Here is a 19,698-nt window from a genome sequence, read left to right on the forward strand (position 1 = left end):
CGAGAGGGGAGGGGATATAATAAGGGTAGAGGAGGAGGGGTATGGAGGGATATAACAGGGAGAAAGGGGGATATACCGAGGGAGGAGGGTGAGGGGTAAGGGGGTATTGGCGGGATATAACATTGTTGGACGATTACAGGGGGAATATAATGGGAATAGGGTGATGGGTAAGAAAGGTGAGCACAGGGGAATATAATGGGTAGACCGTTAGGAGTATAGGGCGAGATACTATCAGGACAGCAAGAGGAAGGGAACAGGGTAGATATAACGAGTAGAGGAGGAGGGGTACGGTGGGATAGAACAGGGATAAAGAGCAGGTACGGGGTGGGGAATATGACGGGTAAAGGAGTATAGTGAGGGATATAGCAGGGGTAGAGGAATATAACGGGTACAGTGAGGGATATAACAGAAGTAGAGACGTACAGTGAGGGATATAACAGAGGAAGAGGAATATAATAAGGGATATAAGAGGGGTACAGTGAGGGATATAACAGAGGTAGAGGGGTACAGTGAATTATAACAGGGGTAGAGGGGTATAGTGAGGGATATAACAGGGGTACACTGAGGGAAATAAGAGGGGTAGAGGTTGAGAGGTACATATAACAGAGGTAGAGGGCTATAAGGGGGATATAACAGGGGTATAGTGAGAGCTATAACAGGGCTATAGAGAGCAATCTAATGGGTACATTGAGGGATATAACAGTGGTAAGGGGGTACAGGAGGTATAGAGAGGGATATAACGGGTAGAGGGGTACAGTGAGGGATATCACAGGGGTACAGGGCGGAATATAACAGGTAGAGAGGTATAGTGAGGGATATAACAGAGGAAAGGGGATATAAGAGTGGTAGGCAGGTAGAGGGGTACAGGAGGTGTAGTGAGGGATATAACAGGGGTAGGTATTGTATCTTATCTCCACCAGAAGAATGGGTGGAGACAAGATACACGCCAACAAGCAATGCCCTAATTTGATTGGCTGCGCAGGAGAATGGCAGGCCATGATCTCCCCTCCTGCCTCATTACACTCACCCCTCGGTCGTTTGGCTTGACCTTGGTTCCCTTCCCTGCTCTTCTCTGGAATGGCGACCCCTAGGGCTGTGGCATACCCCCCAGCGGCTTTACCGCCCCAGCCTTACTGCAATGTCCACGGCTTCCTGCAATAGGGAATGCCGTCCCCGTGCCACAGAATGCAGGGCCCGTGTCTGCCAGCAGCCGGCAACCAGGAGCACAGAGCGCCGAGGGAATGGAGCGCCGCCGCCTGCAGAACACACTGTCCTTCTGCCTTTCCCCGGCTGCTGTTAGAGGCGGCCAACCATGAGGGAACGCATACCTTACATGGGACGGACGGCGCATAGGGACACACTGGCCGCGGGGCCACCAGGGCACAGCCTACAGCAGGCCAGGGAGCACAGCCGCCAGACCACGGAGCACAGCCAGTGGGTAAGTATTACAGGCAGGTGCAGGGCCACAGTAGCAGACCTACAGGGGAAATGGCAGCGGCACAGACTCACAGCAGCGTGGCTCAGTGGGGTTGCCATACCAGAGAGGAGCAGGGAAGGGACGGGAACCAAGGCCAAGCCAAGCGTCGGAGGCGTCAGTGAAACAAGGCAGAAGGGGAGATCACGGGCAACCGTTCTCCTGTGCAGCCAATCCAATTTGGGGTGTTGGTTGTGGGCGTGCATCTTGTCTCCACCCATTCTTCTTGTGGAGACAAGGGGTACAGTGAGGGATATAACATGGGTACAGGGGGGATATAAGAGGTAGAGGGGATACAGAGAGGGATATAATGGGTAGAGGGGTACAGTGAGCGATATAACAGGGGTATTGTGAGGGATGTAACAGGGATAGAGGGGTGTAGTGAGGGATGTAACAGGTCTGGAGGGGTGTAGTGAGGGATGTAACAGGTTTGGGGGGTGTGTAGTGAGGGATGTAACGGGGGTGGAGGGGCGTAGTGAGGGATGTAACGGGGGTGGAGGGGCGTAGTGAGGGATGTAACGGGGGTGGAGGGGCGTAGTGAGGGATGTAACGGGGGTGGAGGGGCGTAGTGAGGGATGTAACGGGGGTGGAGGGGCGTAGTGAGGGATGTAACGGGGGTGGAGGGGCGTAGTGAGGGATGTAACGGGGGTGGAGGGGCGTAGTGAGGGATGTAACGGGGGTGGAGGGGCGTAGTGAGGGATGTAACGGGGGTGGAGGGGCGTAGTGAGGGATGTAACGGGTGGAGGGGGGTAGTGAGGGATGTAACGGGTGGAGGGGTGTAGTGAGGGATGTAACGGGAGGAGGGGTGTAGTGAGGGATGTAACAGGGGCGGAGGGGTGTAGTGAGGGATGTAACAGGTGTGGAGGGGGGTAGTGAGGGATGTAACAGGTGTGGAGGGGGGTAGTGAGGGATGTAACGGGTGGAGGGGTGTAGTGAGGGATGTAACAGGGGCGGAGGGGTGTAGTGAGGGATGTAACAGGGGTGGAGGGGGGTAGTGAGGGATGTAACAGGGGCGGAGGGGTGTAGTGAGGGATGTAACAGGGGCGGAGGGGTGTAGTGAGGGATGTAACGGGTGGAGGGGGGTAGTGAGGGATGTAACAGGGGTGGAGGGGTGTAGTGAGGGATGTAACAGGGGTGGAGGGGTGTAGTGAGGGATGTAACGGGTGGAGGAGTGTAGTGAGGGATGTAAAATGGGGTGGAGGGGGTAGTGAGGGATGTAAAATGGGGTGGAGGGGGGTAGTGAGGGATGTAAAATGGGGTGGAGGGGGGTAGTGAGGGATGTAAAATGGGGTGGAGGGGGGTAGTGAGGTATATTACAGAGGTAGAGGGGTATAGTGAGGTATATTACAGAGGTAGAGGGGTATAGTGAGGTATATTACAGAGGTAGAGGGGTGTAGTGAGGGATGTAAAATGGGGTGGAGGGGTGTAGTGGGGGATATTACAGAGGTAGAGGAGTATAGTGGGGGAGGAGTGCAGAAGGGTACAGGGACGGATATAGCAGGATGAGGGGGAGGTGTACACGGTGAATATACTGTTAAAACTACAATTCCCGGCATGCTGAGCCCAGAAAGGAGGAAATCAAGCTGATTGGTTGAGGCGGACGTCCAATGAGAGCTGAGCTTGTTGGAGTGCGGGTGCACAGTGACTAGACGGCAAGATGGTGCTGGAGAGTACGATGGTCTGGTGAGAACTGGAAGCGGCGAGCGGGGGGCGTCCGGTGTCCGAGGAGTGCGGGGGGGAGTACCGGAGAGCGGGGCTCGTGTCCGGCCGGCTGGGGCTGCGGGAGGCCGAATCCCTGAGTCATCCATCCAACCAACCGGCCGGACTATTACCATGGAGACCGTCAGCACCAATCAGAGCTCGGTTCTCATTCTGTCTTACGGGGCCGGGGACAGAACGCGGTATCTGATTGGCTGCTAAATCTGTCCTTAGGCTGCAGTGTTGTTAACCGGGGAGACGGTCTGTATATGAGGGGAAGAGATGAAGGGAGACCCCCCCCCCCCCGGAGCGTCCCCCACTCCTCTCATCTCTTAGAGGGTCTCCCACTTTCAGGGTCTTCACTTTTGTGTTTTCTTCCAGTGTGGATAACAGTGAATATATGAGGAATGGCGACTTCCTCCCGACGCGGCTGCAGGCGCAGCAGGACGCCGTCAACATTGTGTGTCACTCCAAGACCCGCAGTAACCCCGAGAACAACGTGGGGCTCATCACCCTCGCCAAGTAAGTGGGGGGCCTCACAGCCAGCGCCCCTCCCCCGGCGGTGTGCCGACACATCGTGTGACTGCTATCAGTGAGAGAAACCAAGGCATCTTGTCAATATGAGACGTTAAGGCCTCCTGCCCCCGGCCGGCCGGAGCGGGGTACGCGGTGGGACTGTACAAAACAGTCCATCATGGAAAAACGCAGTAAGACAGAACGCGGTAGAATCCGCCATGTGCGGACTGAGCCGGTCGGTTCAATAGATCCTAAGAGCTGCGTTATTCCGCACCCTAAAGGCGGCCGCGGGGCATCAGGCCTTACTGACTACAGAAGTACATGATGTTACAGCCAGATCCTTCCTCAATGCCATAACCCTGAGGGGCTGCAACTTACTGACAACCGCCACCTAGTGGGGGAGGGTAACCTGTGCAGGGGGCTGTATATACACCGAGGGAGGGGCTACTTTCATCTTCCTGTTCCGCAGTAACTGCGAGGTGCTGACCACCCTGACCCCGGACACCGGCAGGATCCTCTCCAAGCTTCACTCCGTGCAGCCGGTCGGCAAGATCAGCTTCTGCACAGGAATCCGCATCGCACACGTGAGTAAGCGGGGTGTCAGCATGGCCTTCTGCTGGGTGCTCGCCCGGCGCCCCTGATCGCTATTCGTGGCCTTCTGCTGGGTGCTCGCCCGGCGCCCCTGATCGCTATTCGTCGCCTTCTGCTGGGTGCTCGCCCGGCGCCCCTGATCGCTATTCGTGGCCTTCTGCTGGGTGCTCCCCCGGAGCCCCTGATCGCTATTCGTGGCCTTCTGCTGGGTGCTCCCCCGGAGCCCCTGATCGCTATTCGTGGCCTTCTGCTGGGTGCTCCCCCGGCGCCCCTGATCGCTATTCGTCACCTTCTGCTCGGGGCTCCCCCGGCGCCCCTGATCACTATTCGTCGCCTTCTGCTCAGGGCTCCCCCGGCGCCCCTGATCGCTATTCGTCGCCTTCTGCTCGGGGCTCCCCCGGCGCCCCTGACCGCTGTTCGTCGCCTTCTGCTGGGTGCTATTCGTCACCTTCTGCTGGGTGCTATTCGTCGCCTTCTGCTGGGTGCTATTCGTCGCCTTCTGCTGGGTGCTATTCGCCCGACGCCCTTGATCGCTATTCATCGCCCTTTGCTGGGTGCTCGCTTATTGCCCCTGACCGCTATTCGTCGCCTTCTGCTCGGTGCTCGCCCGCCGCCCCTGATCGCTATTCGTCGCCTTCTGCTGGGTGCTCGCCCGCCGCCCCTGATCGCTATTCGTCGCCTTCTGCTGGGTGCTCGCCCGCCGCCCCTGATCGCTATTCGTCGCCTTCTGCTGGGTGCTCGCCCGCCGCCCCTGATCGCTATTCGTCGCCTTCTGCTGGGTGCTATTCGTCGCCTTCTGCTGGGTGCTATTCGTCGCCTTCTGCTGGGTGCTATTCGTCGCCTTCTGTTGGGTGCTATTCGTCGCCTTCTGTTGGGTGCTATTCGTCGCCTTCTGCTGGGTGCTATTCGTCGCCTTCTGCTGGGTGCTATTCGTCGCCTTCTGCTGGGTGCTATTCGTCGCCTTCTGCTGGGTGCTATTCGTCGCCTTCTGCTGGGTGCTATTCGTCGCCTTCTGCTGGGTGCTATTCGTCGCCTTCTGCTGGGTGCTATTCGTCGCCTTCTGCTGGGTGCTATTCGTCGCCTTCTGCTGGGTGCTATTCACCCGACGCCCCTGATCGCTATTCATCGCCCTTTGCTGGGTGCTCGCTTATTGCCCCTGACCGCTATTCGTCGCCTTCTGCTCGGTGCTCGCCCGCCGCCCCTGACCGCTATTCGTCGCCTTCTGCTCGGTGCTCGCCCGCCGCCCCTGACCGCTATTCGTTGCCTTCTGCTCGGTGCTCGCCCGCCACCCCTGATCGCGATTCGTCGCCTTCTGCTGGGTGCTCGCCCGCCGCCCCTGATCGCTATTCGTCGCCTTCTGCTGGGTGCTATTCGTTGCCTTCTGCAGGGTGCTCGCCCGGCGCCCCTGATCGCTATTCGTGGCCTTCTGCTGGGTGCTCGCCCGGCGCCCCTGATTGCTATTCGTGGCCTTCTGCTGGGTGCTCCCCCGGCACCCCTGACCGCTGTTCATCGCCTTCTGCATGGTGCTCGCCCGGCGCCCCTGATCGCTATTCGTCGCCTTCTGCATGGTGCTCCCCCGGCACCCCTGACCGCTGTTTGTCGCCTTCTGCTCAGTGCTCCCCCGGAGCCCCTGACCGCTGTTCGTCGCCTTCTGCTCGGTGCTCCCCCGGCGCCCCTGACCGCTGTTCGTCGCCTTCTGCTCGGTGCTCCCCCGGCGCCCCTGACCGCTGTTCGTCGCCTTCTGCTCGGTGCTCCCCCGGCGCCCCTGACCGCTGTTCGTCGCCTTCTGCTCGGTGCTCCCCCGGCGCCCCTGACCGCTGTTCGTCGCCTTCTGCTCGGTGCTCCCCCGGCGCCCCTGACCGCTGTTCGTCGCCTTCTGCTCGGTGCTCCCCCGGCGCCCCTGATCGCTGTTCGTCGCCTTCTGCTGGGTGCTCGCCCGTCGCCCCTGATCGCTTTCGGTGCCTTCTGCTGGGTGCTCGCCCGTCGCCCCCTGATCGGTATTTTTGGGTTTTCTCTCACCAGCTGGCTCTAAAACACCGCCAAGGGAAGAACCACAAGATGAGGATAATCGCCTTTGTAGGCAGCCCGGTGGAGGACAATGAGAAGGATGTAAGTTCCCTCTACAGGGGCGGAGGCTCTGCTGCTCTCTGTTATCAGCCAGTCTTACCTCACTGGCAGCCATACCTCTCTCACAGGGATCGGGAGTTGTGGGCAGAGCTCTTCTGTAGATAATAATACAACACCTCTTTTTCCTGCAGTTGGTGAAGATGGCAAAGCGGTTGAAGAAGGAGAAGGTCAGCGTAGACATCATCAACTTTGGAGAGGAGGTGAGTGGGAGGATGGGAAGGAGTTCGGGGGGTGACACATGAAGGTAAAGGGTTATTGTTGGATTCCCTTCCACCTTGCAGGAATCCAATACGGAGAAACTGACAGCGTTCATCAACACACTGAATGGGAAGGATGGCACGGGGTCACATCTGGTCACTGTTCCCCCGGGGCCCAGCCTGGCAGATGCCCTCATTAGCTCACCCATCCTAGCTGGAGAAGGAGGCGCCATGCTTGGACTGGGAGCCAGTGACTTTGAGTTTGGCGTTGACCCCAGCGCTGACCCTGAACTGGCGCTGGTGAGTGTTCGGTAGAGGACAGCCTGATGCCCAGTGTGTACCCCAATTACCTGGTGACCCGTGTGTGTGTGTGCCTGCAGGCTCTGCGCGTGTCCATGGAGGAACAGAGACAGCGGCAGGAAGAGGAAGCCAGGCGAGCGGCTGCTGCTTCTGCCGCCGAAGCCGGGATTACCTCCACAGCGGGAGATGGTGAGAAACTGTGGCAATAGGCGGCTGTCTCCTGTGATCACTGGATGATGCCCCTCCCCCACCTACCGTGTTTTATATCTTCAGATTCAGATGAGGCTTTACTCAAGATGACGATCGGGCAACAGGAAGGCGGCCGCAGCGGACTACCTGACTTCAGCAGCATGACGGAGGACGAACAGATCGCGTATGCCATGCAAATGTCCTTACAGGGCGCTGGTATGTGTGTACATATATACATCGGAGCCTGCTGCCTGCTTCGTGATTGGGTCCCGAGGTGCGCTGTATCTCTCTGGTCATGTGACTGCTTTCCTCTCTCCCTCTGCAGAGTTTGGCCAGGCGGAGCAGGGTGATCTAGACAGCAGCGCCATGGAGATCCCTGAACCTGCAAAGGTAACACCCCCTACACTGTACTGTGGGTGACGTGTCAGCTCCTGGCACCAGACCCCCTTACACCGTACTGTGGGTGACGTGTCAGCCCCTGGGACCAGCCCCCCACTCTACACTGTACTGTGGGTGATGTGTCAGCTCCTGGGCCTAGTTTCTCCCCCCCCACCCCCCTCACACCGTACTGTAGGTGACGTGTCAGCTCCTGCCACCAGACCCCCTTACACCGTACTGTGGGTGATGTGTCAGCTCCTGGGAGCAGACCTCAACCCTACACCACATTGTAAGTGATGTTGGGACCAGACCAGGGCCCAGACCCACCCCCCTCTCCCCTTCCACCATACTGTGGGTGACATGTCAGCTCCTGGGACCAGACCCCCTCCCCCACCTTACACTACATTGTAGGTGATGCTTGGACCAGACCCACCCCCCTCTCCCCTTACACCGTACTGTGGTTGACGTGTCAGCTCCTGGGACCAGAACTCCCCACCCCTTACACCGTACTGTAGGTGGTGACATGCTAGCTTCTGGGACCGCCCTTACTTATTCCCTACTGCATTTTACATGCCGTTTTGGCTTCTGGGACTAGACCAGGCCCCCTTTACTCCATACTGTAGGTAAAGTGTCAGCTCCTAAGACTAGACCCTTGCCCATTCTCTCTTTTACAGGAGGAGGATGATTACGACGTCATGCAGGACCCTGAATTCTTGCAAAGTGTTCTAGAGAATCTCCCTGGTGTGGACCCCAACAATGAAGCCATTCGAAATGCCATGGGGTCACTGGCCTCGCAGGCCTCAAAGGACAGCAAGAAAGACAAAAAGGAGGAGGAAAAGAAATAACGGGGTCCCTCTGGGGTTGTGGGGTGTCCTAGCTGCCGTTTCCGGTTCTAGTCTTTAATCACAATGCCCTTTGATGTGGGCGAACCTCACCCATGTGGAGCCACTTTGGGGTGGGGGTGGAGGCAGCAGTGTCAGTGTGTTTAGGGCCCTTGGTATGTGTTGCTTGTTCCTTGGCTGAGGGCCCTGGGCTGGACATAAGTGTACCGTGTGCTCGGCAGGGCTGCTGGTACTTGTAGTCTAGCGGGGGGGGGGTGGGTAGTGTTTATACAGGGGGTATGGGTGCGGCCGTTGCTGGGGTACACGCTCTGCCACCAGATTTGTATACTTGGAGATGACATCACAAATAAAACCTTCTATAGCAAACTGGGCGTCTCGTCATCGATACAACGGTGCAAGGGGCTGGCAGCGCCCCGACGTCGCCCCTTACAGAGAGCAAACCTGGAGCTGAGAGACTCGTAAGACCACAGAGCTTGCAATCATTTATTGTTAATGGCAGATGTAAGCAGTACAGAGAAGAATGCAGGGGGCGGAGTCAAGGAGCTGGGCTGTGATTGGCTGTAGCAGATCAGGCATCAAATGTACATTAAGAAACATGAAAGGTGCTTTTCTCTGATACCCACATTATTTTAAGGTGCAAGAGAATGTAAGTGAACCCTTTGGAATGAGCTAAATGTCTGCACTAATTACTAATACAATGTGTCTGTTCACATCCAAGTCCCCACGCAGAACTAGCGCCCATCATCCACAGTGCAGAACTGATGGCTCCAAGAGGATGGAGGAGATGAGATGGCAGTGTGGGTGTCAGGAGGGCTTTACCCATTAAATAAAGGCACAGAGGGCCTGGTTACTGACTTCTCAGGGATTGGTCAGAGTAAGTCAGTCCTGAATGTAAGTAGCTTTCAGAAAACATGTTATGGAGACGCAGGAACCTATGATATCTGAAGAGCAGGGTGTACATCAATGCCGGTCCTAGCTACAGATGGAGGACATTCACTGTTAAACTCTGCCCAGACACTCCAGGGCACAATGGAGTGGAGACTGCAGACTGCAAAGCCCTTTGTTCATTTGTCCTTAGCCTGCGGTTTGGGGCGAGAGTGGATGATGGGCAGTACAGCTGTGTTGTTAGTTACATTACATAGGGGGTCACTTACTTTCCTCCTGCACTGTGGATGATGGTCAGTACAGCTGGGTGTTATTAGTTACATTACATAGGGGGTCACTTACTTTCCTCCTGCACTGTGGATGATGGGCAGTACAGCTGGGTGTTATTAGTTACATTACATAGGGGGTCACTTACTTTCCCCTTATACTGTGGATGATGGGCGGTACAGCTGGGTTATTAGTTACATTACATAGGGGGTCACTTACTTTCCCCCTATACTGTGGATGATGGGCAGTACAGCTGGGTTATTAGTTACATTACATAGGGGGTCACTTACTTTCCTCCTGCGCTGTAGATGATGGGCAGTACAGCTGGGTGTTATTAGTTACATCACATAGGGGGTCACTTACTTTCCCCCTATACTGTGGATGTTGGGCAGTACAGCTGTGTTATTAGTTACATTACATAGGGGGTCACTTACTTTCCTCCTGTACTGTAGATGATGGGCAGTACAGCTGTGTTATTAGTTACATTACATAGGGGGTCACTTACTTTCCTCCTGCACTGTGGATGATGGGTGGTACAGCTGGGTGTTATTAGTTACATTACATAGGGGGTCACTTACTTTCCCCCTATACTGTGGATGTTGGGCAGTACAGCTGGGTGTTATTAGTTACATTACATAGGGGGTCACTTACTTTCCGCCTGCACTGTGGATGATGGGCGGTACAGCTGTGTGTTATTGGTTACATTACATAGGGGGTCACTTACTTTCCGCCTGCACTGTGGATGATGGGCGGTACAGCTGGGTGTTATTAGTTACATTACATAGGGGGTCACTTACTTTCCTCCTGCACTGTGGATGATGGGCGGTACAGCTGGGTGTTACTAGTTACATTACATAGGGGGTCACTTACTTTCCCCCTATACTGTGGATGATGGGCAGTACAGCTGTGTTACTAGTTACATTACATAGGGGGTCACTTACTTTCCGCCTGCACTGTAGATGATGGGCAGTACAGCTGGGTGTTACTAGTTACATTACATAGGGGGTCACTTACTTTCCCCCTATACTGTGGATGATGGGCGGTACAGCTGTGTTATTAGTTACATTACATAGGGGGTCACTTACTTTCCGCCTGCACTGTGGATGATGGGTGGTACAGCTGTGTTACTAGTTACATTACATAGGGGGTCACTTACTTTCCTCCTGCACTGTGGATGATGGGCGGTACAGCTGTGTTATTAGTTACATTACATAGGGGGGTCACTTACTTTCCTCCTGCACTGTGGATGATGGGCGGTACAGCTGTGTTATTAGTTACATTACATAGGGGGGGTCACTTACTTTCCTCCTGCACTGTGGATGATGGGTGGTACAGCTGGGTGTTATTAGTTACATCACATAGGGGGTCACTTACTTTCCCCTTATACTGTAGATGATGGGCGGTACAGCTGTGTTATTAGTTACATTACATAGGGGGTCACTTACTTTCCCCTTATACTGTGGATGATGGGCGGTACAGCTGTGTTATTAGTTACATTACATAGGGGGGGGTCACTTACTTTCCCCCTATACTGTGGATGATGGGCGGTACAGCTGTGTTATTAGTTACATTACATAGGGGGGGGTCACTTACTTTCCCCCTATACTGTGGATGATGGGCGGTACAGCTGTGTGTTATTAGTTACATCACATAGGGGGTCACTTACTTTCCCCTTATACTGTGGATGATGGGCGGTACAGCTGTGTTATTAGTTACATTACATAGGGGGGGGGTCACTTACTTTCCCCCTATACTGTGGATGATGGGCGGTACAGCTGTGTGTTATTAGTTACATTACATAGGGGGTCACTTACTTTCCTCCTGCACTGTGGATGATGGGCGGTACAGCTGGGTTATTAGTTACATTACATAGGGGGTCACTTACTTTCCGCCTGCACTGTGGATGATGGGTGGTACAGCTGGGTGTTACTAGTTACATTACATAGGGGGTCACTTACTTTCCTCCTGCACTGTAGATGATGGGTGGTACAGCTGGGTGTTATTAGTTACATCACATAGGGGGTCACTTACTTTCCGCCTATACTGTGGATGATGGGCGGTACAGCTGGGTGTTATTAGTTACATTGTATCTCTCTGGCTACATACAGACTACTTTGTATGAGTGATCAGTGCAGGCCTCCGGCTATATTCAGAGGGGTTCCCTTACTTTTGTATTGTGGTGATATAACAGGTAGCCCCACGGCTTGTCACCTTGTAGCCACATGTGGCCCCCTGGCGCTGACAACCAGCCTCTCTGTGAGGTCACAGCCCTGTTGACTAGTGTTACATAAATGGGTACAGCAGGGGCGGAGGGGGCAGGTCACAGGTATGGCATCACGGACACAGCACCCGGACCCCTGCAGTTCTTCTGAAGCCATGTTGGCCCACCCTCGGTGGTGGGATGGGCTAGGTTACTGTACTTCCAGGATGCTTAGGGATAGGTGTCATACTACAGCTGAGCACGGAGACCCCCACACTATTGCGGAGTCACGTTGTTGGTCCCGCTGCTAGAGGTGAATTTGCAGCCAGCATTAGTCCATTTCCTGCTTGAAGGGGATTCAGGCAGCAAGACTGGTGCGCCCTCTGCTGGAAGCTGGGGGAACAGCAGTTATTAACATATGAGCATTGTCTCCTGTCTAAACTATTGGTCACCAAACTGCAATACTACAACTCCCAGCATGTCCTGACAGCTTGGTGTACGCTACTAACTGTGATGGCTCCCCTCTGTACTTACCTGGGAGAGGGCTCAGCAGGTAGGTGGGTTTATTGTTACACAGCAGGGTGACCAAACTTCCTAGAGATCCCACTCCGACCACCTGCACGTCCAGCGACAGCCCCAGGGTGACATTCCTCTGGATGGGGGAGAAGAGGATGGTGAGAGTAGTAGTGACGGTGGCTACATGCCCACCAAGCGCTCCAGGATACTTACCAGAACAGCCTGGAAGTAGCTCTCCAGCTCCTGGCAGGAGGGAAGGTTCTCAGTGGCGTCCATTCTCCGGGCCACACACCCTTCCGGCTGGCCATGGTAGACCATTAGGTGCTGGGGGGGAGATAGGGTGCGCTCTGTTACTGCGCCTTACCACACAACCTCGCCGCTGCTGCGCCTCCTCTACTCACGTTTTTGAGGTCACAGGTAATTCCGGGTGCTGCTCCCTGGTCACTGAGTTCACTGAACGCCAGCAGGAGCGATGCCTCGTTCTGGACATTAAGCTGGGGGGGCAGATAGCTGGACGCCTCCCTCTGTAGACCGACAAGACAATGAGGCATCGGTAGCCACTGACTTCAAAGGCAAACTCCACTTGTGTGTTGGATGGAAGTTTACCTCTAATGTAGAACAGTGGATAACTCTGTGTCTACTCTAGTCACAGCCAGAGCTGCAGTCACTATTCTGCAGTTGCATCCTGTCTCCTCTACTTCAGTCACCGCCAGAGCTGCAGCCATAATTCTGCTTTTAAATCAGGTGTCATGCCACTCACCACTGGGCTGTTACATCATGTCTTATACTCCAGTCACATCCAGAGCTGCACCCATTCCAGCGCCGCTGTATGTTGCCGTATGCAGGTGCCAACATGATGCACAGTATTCCAGATGTGACTACTGCAGTGAAGTGTAAGATACATCATGCCTGGAGATGCTGTATAACCACAGCCGCCCCTGTCACGTACTCCTGTATACAGCCCCACAACAGATGTTATGCCTTCTAGTCAGTAATTACCTTACGAGTACGCTGAGCACTTCATGAAAATGGGAACAATGTGACAGCAGCTCTGGAGGTGACTGGAGTATAAGTCATGATGTGACTGCTGAGTGCAGCTCTGGAGTATAAGTCATGATGTGACTGGTGAGTGCAGCTCTGGAGTATAAGTCATGATGTGACTGCTGAGTGCAGCTCTGGAGTATAAATCATGATGTGACTGATGAGTGCAGCTCTGCAGGTGACTTGATGTAATAGGTGGCGCTCTGTTCTAGATTAGATGACTCCGCCTGGACTATGGTTATCACCCGGTCAGGTCAAAGGTCACAGCAGCAGAGTCAAACTACCTACCTGAGGTTCAGGGTGGGGGAAGGCACGACGAGGGGCCCTATTACTATTAGGGCCAGTAAGGGGGGCACAAATGCTAACTGTGGCCACTAGAATAACTAGGTAAAAATGTGATAAGCCACGCCCCTAACCACACTTTTTTTTTTACCTTGACCCATCATCTCTCCCTATATAGATAAAGACTTACCTGGCTGCAGTGGACTCTTCCGAGGTAGGTGGCCAGCAGCACTCCCAGGATGCTGATCGCCAATGCAGTCACCGCACCGATGGTTATTATTAGTAGCTTGCGGCCTGAGGGGGGAGGGGGAGCTGAGAACTCCATGCCAGCCGGAAAGGACTGTAAAATACAATAAGGGTGGTCAGCGTCTCTGAAAAGAGACCTATGCACTGGGATGGAGCTCCGTCTCCTATAGAAGCCCCTGGGGGTGTGGCTATGACTGCAGCGCCCTCCTGTGGTGAAGCATATCACTGGGACTATTAGTACAGCTGCTTTGATAATGTCATAAACTATAATGTGCTACTTACATATGGGGGGGTCTTCAGCTGGACTCTGGGGGGCCAGGACTCTGGGGTCTTCTCCTCGCTGGACATAGCGTTGTATGTGCAGCTCGAGAGTGAGATGAGAGGGGCAGAGCCGAGTGTGGGTTATATAGGGAGATTTCCCCCACCCCACATTACTGGCCAATTGGCGTCTCTGCGCCTGCCAGGTGTGCGGGAGGGGCTGCAGCTCAGGTGAGGGGCGGGGGCCATACAGAGGCTCATCACTGGTTCTTAATACATGTATGTGTATATATGGATATAGGGGTACCTGTCCATATAGGACCAGCTATGATGGACCGCCGCACCTGGCTGCTCCTCTGGACCCTCGGCACCACATTATACGCCCCTTCCCCCAGGGTAACACTGTAGACAATAGTGCATCTAGTCCTGCCAGGATCGGGATACCTGAGCCCAGGACTGTCCGCACACAAGACGCCTCTGTTCCCGCAGGCATGAATGGGGCCCACTGTTAGGGCGTCACAGCGGCCAGTCCTGATGGCAGATGGGGGGGCTGCAGCGTCCCATAACATTCTGATCTCCCCTCATCTGTCTGCACTGTTGAGAGCGGAAGGAGTCAACAAAGGACAGAAATCATTGTTACCGCCCGCCCGCCCGGAAAGCTACCCCTGAATATGTTACCCCCTCCGCCAGGGAAACTCATCATTCCCGTATCCAGAACTTGAGCCGCTGACAATGATGAACGACGACCTTGTTCTGTCTCTATACCAGGCAGGGAAGGGTTATTTGGGTCACTGCTTGCAATATGTATAACATGCTGAATGTGTGTGGGGCGCCCTATAATTCAGACGTTGGGTCCGTCCAGCAATATATTGACCACCGGGGACTGAACACTGTATATTTCCTGACCACCTGGAGTCACACACTGTATATACACTCCTTATCATAAAAAAACAATCCCGCCCCCAGAAGAAGGTGTCGCTCTGCTGTAGACCCCGTCCTGCAGTTTCATCCCAGGCAGATCTGTAATGATGAGAGTTGTGCTGATTAGATGAACGGTCTTGTCACCGGAGACCCTAAAAGTGGTTCCCCCTTGGTCTATAAAAGGCTCTCGGAGGCTCCTTGTATGTGGTGACCTCTTCTTCTGCTTGTGTAGAGCTTGTTGATCATTAGACGCCTCTACGACACAGAGAAGAGATTTCACCCTGTTACCAGAGGCTGAGAGGGGTGTATTATTAGGATGTGAAAAGCTGGATGCTCGTATCGACGAATTGTCCCCCACTGGGCCATTCTGACCAGACTGTTAGGAAGTGTTGGGACCAGTGGATGGGGGCACACAAGGTGACCGGGCTCAGGACGCCCCAAACAGATCACCAGTAGAGAGGACCGTCTGACCAGACTGTTAGGAGGTGTTGGACTAGTGGATGTGTAAGGGCACACAAGGTGATCGGGCTAAGAACGCCCCAGACCGACCACCAGTAGAGAGGAGCATCTGACCAGACTGTTAGGAGGTGCTGGGACTAGTGCATGTGTGAGGCACACAAGGGGACCGGGCTCAGGACCCCCTGACAGACCACCAGTAGAGAGGAGCATCTGACCAGACTGTTAGGAAGTTTTGGGACCAGTAGATGGGGGCACACAAGGAGACCGGACTAAGGACGCCCCAGACAGACCACCAGTAGAGAGGAGTGTCTGACCAGACTGTTAGGAGGTGTTGGGACCAGTGGATGTGTAAGGCACACAAGAGGACTGGGCTCAGGATGCCCCCTACAGACCACTAGTAGAGAGGAGCATCTGACCAGACTGTTAGGAGGTGTTGGGACCAGTGGATGGGCGCACACAAGGTGACCAGGCTCAGGAGGCCGCCTACAGACCAGCAATACAGAGGAGCATCTGACTAGACTGTTAGGAGGTGTTGGGACCAGTGGATGGGGGCACACAAGGTGACCGGGCTCAGGATGCCCCCTACAGACTACCAGTACAGAGGAGCGTCTGACCAGACTGTTAGGAGGTGTTGGGACCAGTGGATGTGTGAGGGCACACAAGTTGATCGGGCTTAGGACGCCCCCTACAGACCACTAGTAGAGAGTAGCGTCTGACCAGACTATTAGTGGGTGTTGGGACCAGTGGATGTGTAAGGCACACAAGGGGACCGGGATCAGGATGCTCCCTACAGACCACCAGTAGAGAGGAGTGTCTGACCAGACTGTTAGGAGGTGTTGGGACCAGTGGATGTGTAAGGCACACAAGAGGACTGGGCTCAGGATGCCCCCTACAGACCACCAGTAGAGAGGATCGTTGTCACGTTGTGCTCCTGGGACTGTGATGTTCTGTGGGTTTCCTGGAGTACAATGCTGCGGGTGTGGTTGATTTGGCTGGCTGATGGTGTGGAGTTCTCCAGACAGCCAGTCACCATCAGTCTTGTGCACATAAGTGCCAGCCGCTCTTACTAGAGGGTGTCGATAGTTATCCATTATTCCCTTCCCTCTCTGAACTCTGCAGTTCTGAGTGGGGTTTCCTGGTGTCTGTTGGTTGAACGGAGATATATTCTGTGTGTGATTACAGGTGGTCAGACATCAGGTGTGAACATTTCAGTGTGGTGTTCCTTTTTATGTTGCAGACACCTGATGAGGTTTATGTTCTGTGTTGTATTCCCCGGTGTCTGTAGGTCAGCAGACACCTGTTCTGTTATTTTCCTTGTCTGGTGTTTCCACCTGTTACCATCTATAATGAGCCAGGCCCCGAGGTTTCAGCGTTGGGCTGGCCCTATTGGGATGATTGCCCCGCTTGTAGACAGGTTTCCATTGTTTTGGTTTTAGTTGTCCTGTTAGAGGAGGGACTCACAACGAGGACCCTTGACGTGGGCTCGTGAGTGCCTCAATCCTCCCACTGCTGGTGTGATCGTCTGGGGGGGATATCGCATACGACAGTTGGTCACCCCTAGTAGTGGTACGAGGGACAATGAGAGCTCAGCGATATGTTCAGGACATCCTGCAGCCACATGTGTTCCTCTCATGGCGGCTTGCGAGAGGCAGCAGGATAAGGCTCGGTCGCACACACAAGGGGGTCACAGGAGCCCCCACAATATTGTCACACTTTTGTGCCAAGCCATTAGATTTATCACCAATAGAACATGTATGAGACTATCAGGAACGCCAACTTCCACAGCCTTCGAGTTTACACGATCTAGAGGCTCAGTTACAGTAAATGTGGAGCGATCTGTGGCAGGATCCAATAGAAAACTTGTATACCTCCACGCAGGGTACTAAAGCCTCCATGCCCACCAGTTTCATATCTTGTATCCAAGCTAGAGGCGGTACAACAGGGTACTAGAGCCTCCATGCCCACCAGTATCACATCTTGTATCCAAACTAGAGGTGGTATACCAGGGTACTAGAGCCTCCATGCCCCCTGTATCACATCTTGTATCCAAGCTAGAGGCGGTACAACAGGGTACTAGAGCCTCTATGTCCGCCAGTATCACATCTTGTATCCAAGCTAGAAGCAGTATAACAGGGTACTAAAGCCTCCATGCCCGCCATTACCACATTTTGAATCCAAGCTAGAGGCAGTACAACAGGGTACTAGGACCTCCATGTCCACCTGTATCACATCTTGTATCCAAGCTAGAGGTGGTACAACAGGGTACTAGGTCCTCCATGCTTGCCCGTATCACATCTTGTATCCAAGCTAGAGGTGGTACAAAAGGGTACTACAGCCTCAATGCCCGCCAGTATCACATCTTGTATCCAAACTAGAGGCGGTGTAACAGGGTACTAGAACCTCCATGCCTGCTCTTATCACATTTTGTATCCAACCTAGAGGCAGTACAACAGGGTACTAGAGCCTCCATGCTCACCCATATCACATCATGTATCCAAGCTAGAGGCGGTACAATAGGGTACTAAAGCCTCCCTACAAGGGGTCAGTTCTCCACAATAAATGATCCTTTTGCTCTGATGTTGTAATCACACAGAGAAAGTTTGATTCCATTCTGACAACTTCTAGGGATCTTTTTTTTTACAATGCGTGTACCCCTGACCACCTGGACTCACCTAATGTGTGTATATATAGTGTACTGTCAGGTACTGAACACTGTGTATACCTTGACCATTAGGGACCTCATACTATGTATACACTGATCATTTGGGACTGCACACTATATATACCTCTGGCGCTGTCCCTAACCACTAGGGAGTTTCACACTGTATATATACCTTGAACATCAGGGAGCTCACAATGTGTATACCCCTAATCACTATGGAACATGAACTGTGTATACCCTGACCATCAGGGACCTCACCTTCTAGATACTCTGGGCACCAAAGACCGCACTGTCAGGGTTCAAACCTGGGAGCTCCAGTGCTCCAGGCGGCATCTCTCTCTCTTGAGCTGTTCCTCCTACTGGACAGCTCTCCTGCCTAAACCTTGTCCAGTTCTTGCTCTTGCAAGCCAGCTCTGGATTAGCTCCACCCCACAGTAATTAGCTATATAAACCTGTTCCTCCCTAAGGCGTGGTTATTGAGCTCCCAGACTGTAATCAAGCTCCTCTCTTTACTGCTCCTTTGTCCCCAAACAATTGCTCAGTGTACCAATCCCTACATTTCCACAACTCCACTACCTGCCTGCTCCTCTTGTACCGCAACCGATATTACCCGTGTACCAACCCCTGACTTCCCCCGACTCTATTACCTGCCTGCTCCTCTTGTACCGCAACCGATATTACCTGTGTACCAACCCCTGACTTCCCCCGACTCTATTACCTGCCTGATCCTCTTGTACTGCAACCAATACTACCCGGATACCGACCACTGGCATCCACTGACTATGCCATTGCCCCTACTGGTCACAACAAGCGGCTCCGAACCAGCACTTGATCATTTACAGAATAACCATGCCCAAATATGGAGTCCATTGTGCAGAAACAGGTTACTGAGCTCCAAGAATTTTAGGCCACCTACGAGGAGAAGGTTGCTGACCTGCAAAGGGAGATAGTTGGTTTATAGGGACAATCTCTGGGGTTGCACAATTTAGGTTCTGATGTCCGCATGCCACTGCAAGCAAAGTTCGGTGGAGATCGTCGGCAGTACCGAGGGTTGCTCAACCAGTGCCATATCTACTTCCAGATGCAACCTACTCAGTTTACCAGTGGCAGAAAGAAGGTATTATTTATCGTCAGCCCCCTCACAGATGAGGTGCTAGCATGGGCCTCGTCGTATGTGGAAACCAACAGCAACCTCTTTGACAATCTCAATGCCTTCATTACCGGTATGGATCAATCAAAACCATATAAAATCTTTCCAAACCAGAGTTAAAGATACTCGGAGAATACCTGGTTGAAAATCTAAGTGAAGGCTTTATTGAACCTTCTTCATGCCCAGCTGGGACATCACTGAACTTTGTAGAAAAGAAAGACTCAACCTTTCGACCATGATCATGAGGATCGAAATACAATTCCTGTCAAGAATCGCTACCCTCTTCCCTTAATCCCGGAATTGCTGGAAAGACTTTGTTCTGCCGAGATTTTTACCAAACTATACCTGAGGGGCCCTCAGGTATTCAGCCCAGGGGATGAATGGATGAATGGAAGACCGCCTTTAGAATGAGATATGGCCATTTTGAATACCTGGTTATGTCTTTTGGCCTTTACGATGCTCCTGACACCTTTCAGCATTTTAGTAGTGACTAGGTGAT

General features: G+C 53.6%; 2 protein-coding genes across 2 annotated transcripts; one reads left to right on the forward strand and one right to left on the reverse strand.

Moving 5' to 3' along the window:
• Window positions 1-3,021: 3,021 nt before the first annotated feature.
• Window positions 3,022-8,678, forward strand: PSMD4 (proteasome 26S subunit ubiquitin receptor, non-ATPase 4). Its single transcript, XM_066608972.1, has 10 exons — window positions 3,022-3,157; window positions 3,554-3,694; window positions 4,158-4,272; window positions 6,302-6,388; window positions 6,538-6,606; window positions 6,688-6,903; window positions 6,984-7,092; window positions 7,177-7,308; window positions 7,418-7,482; window positions 8,145-8,678. Exons 1-10 carry the CDS (start codon window positions 3,132-3,134, stop codon window positions 8,313-8,315), a joined length of 1,131 nt encoding a protein of 376 aa, XP_066465069.1. The 5' UTR covers window positions 3,022-3,131; the 3' UTR covers window positions 8,316-8,678.
• Window positions 8,679-8,781: 103 nt separating this feature from the next.
• LOC136633322 (uncharacterized) lies at window positions 8,782-14,112 on the reverse strand. Its single transcript, XM_066608973.1, has 6 exons — window positions 14,032-14,112; window positions 13,694-13,843; window positions 12,582-12,704; window positions 12,394-12,504; window positions 12,199-12,316; window positions 8,782-12,057 (listed from the first exon to the last, which is right to left on the reverse strand). The coding sequence occupies exons 1-6, from the start codon at window positions 14,095-14,097 to the stop codon at window positions 12,023-12,025; spliced, it is 603 nt and encodes a 200-aa protein (XP_066465070.1). The 5' UTR covers window positions 14,098-14,112; the 3' UTR covers window positions 8,782-12,022.
• Between the last annotated feature and the right edge of the window lie 5,586 nt (window positions 14,113-19,698).

Source organism: Eleutherodactylus coqui, chromosome 6, assembly GCF_035609145.1.
Source record: "Eleutherodactylus coqui strain aEleCoq1 chromosome 6, aEleCoq1.hap1, whole genome shotgun sequence".
Lineage (NCBI taxonomy): Eukaryota > Metazoa > Chordata > Amphibia > Anura > Eleutherodactylidae > Eleutherodactylus > Eleutherodactylus coqui.

Excerpts from the sequence above, each read along its gene's own strand:
- PSMD4 (XM_066608972.1), top strand. The coding sequence starts at position 3,132 with ATGGTGCTGGAGAGTACGATGGTCTG. Across the intron at positions 3,158-3,553 it reads CTGGAGAGTACGATGGTCTG|TGTGGATAACAGTGAATATA; the intron begins GTGAGAACTGGA and ends GTTTTCTTCCAG. Across the intron at positions 7,309-7,417 it reads AATGTCCTTACAGGGCGCTG|AGTTTGGCCAGGCGGAGCAG; the intron begins GTATGTGTGTAC and ends CTCCCTCTGCAG.
- LOC136633322 (XM_066608973.1), bottom strand. The coding sequence starts at position 14,097 with ATGTCCAGCGAGGAGAAGACCCCAGAGTCCTGGCCCCCCAGAGTCCAG. Across the intron at positions 13,844-14,031 it reads AGCTGAAGACCCCCCCATAT|TCCTTTCCGGCTGGCATGGA; the intron begins GTAAGTAGCACA and ends TGTATTTTACAG. Across the intron at positions 12,058-12,198 it reads CCTGCTGAGCCCTCTCCCAG|CTTCCAGCAGAGGGCGCACC; the intron begins GTAAGTACAGAG and ends CTGTTCCCCCAG.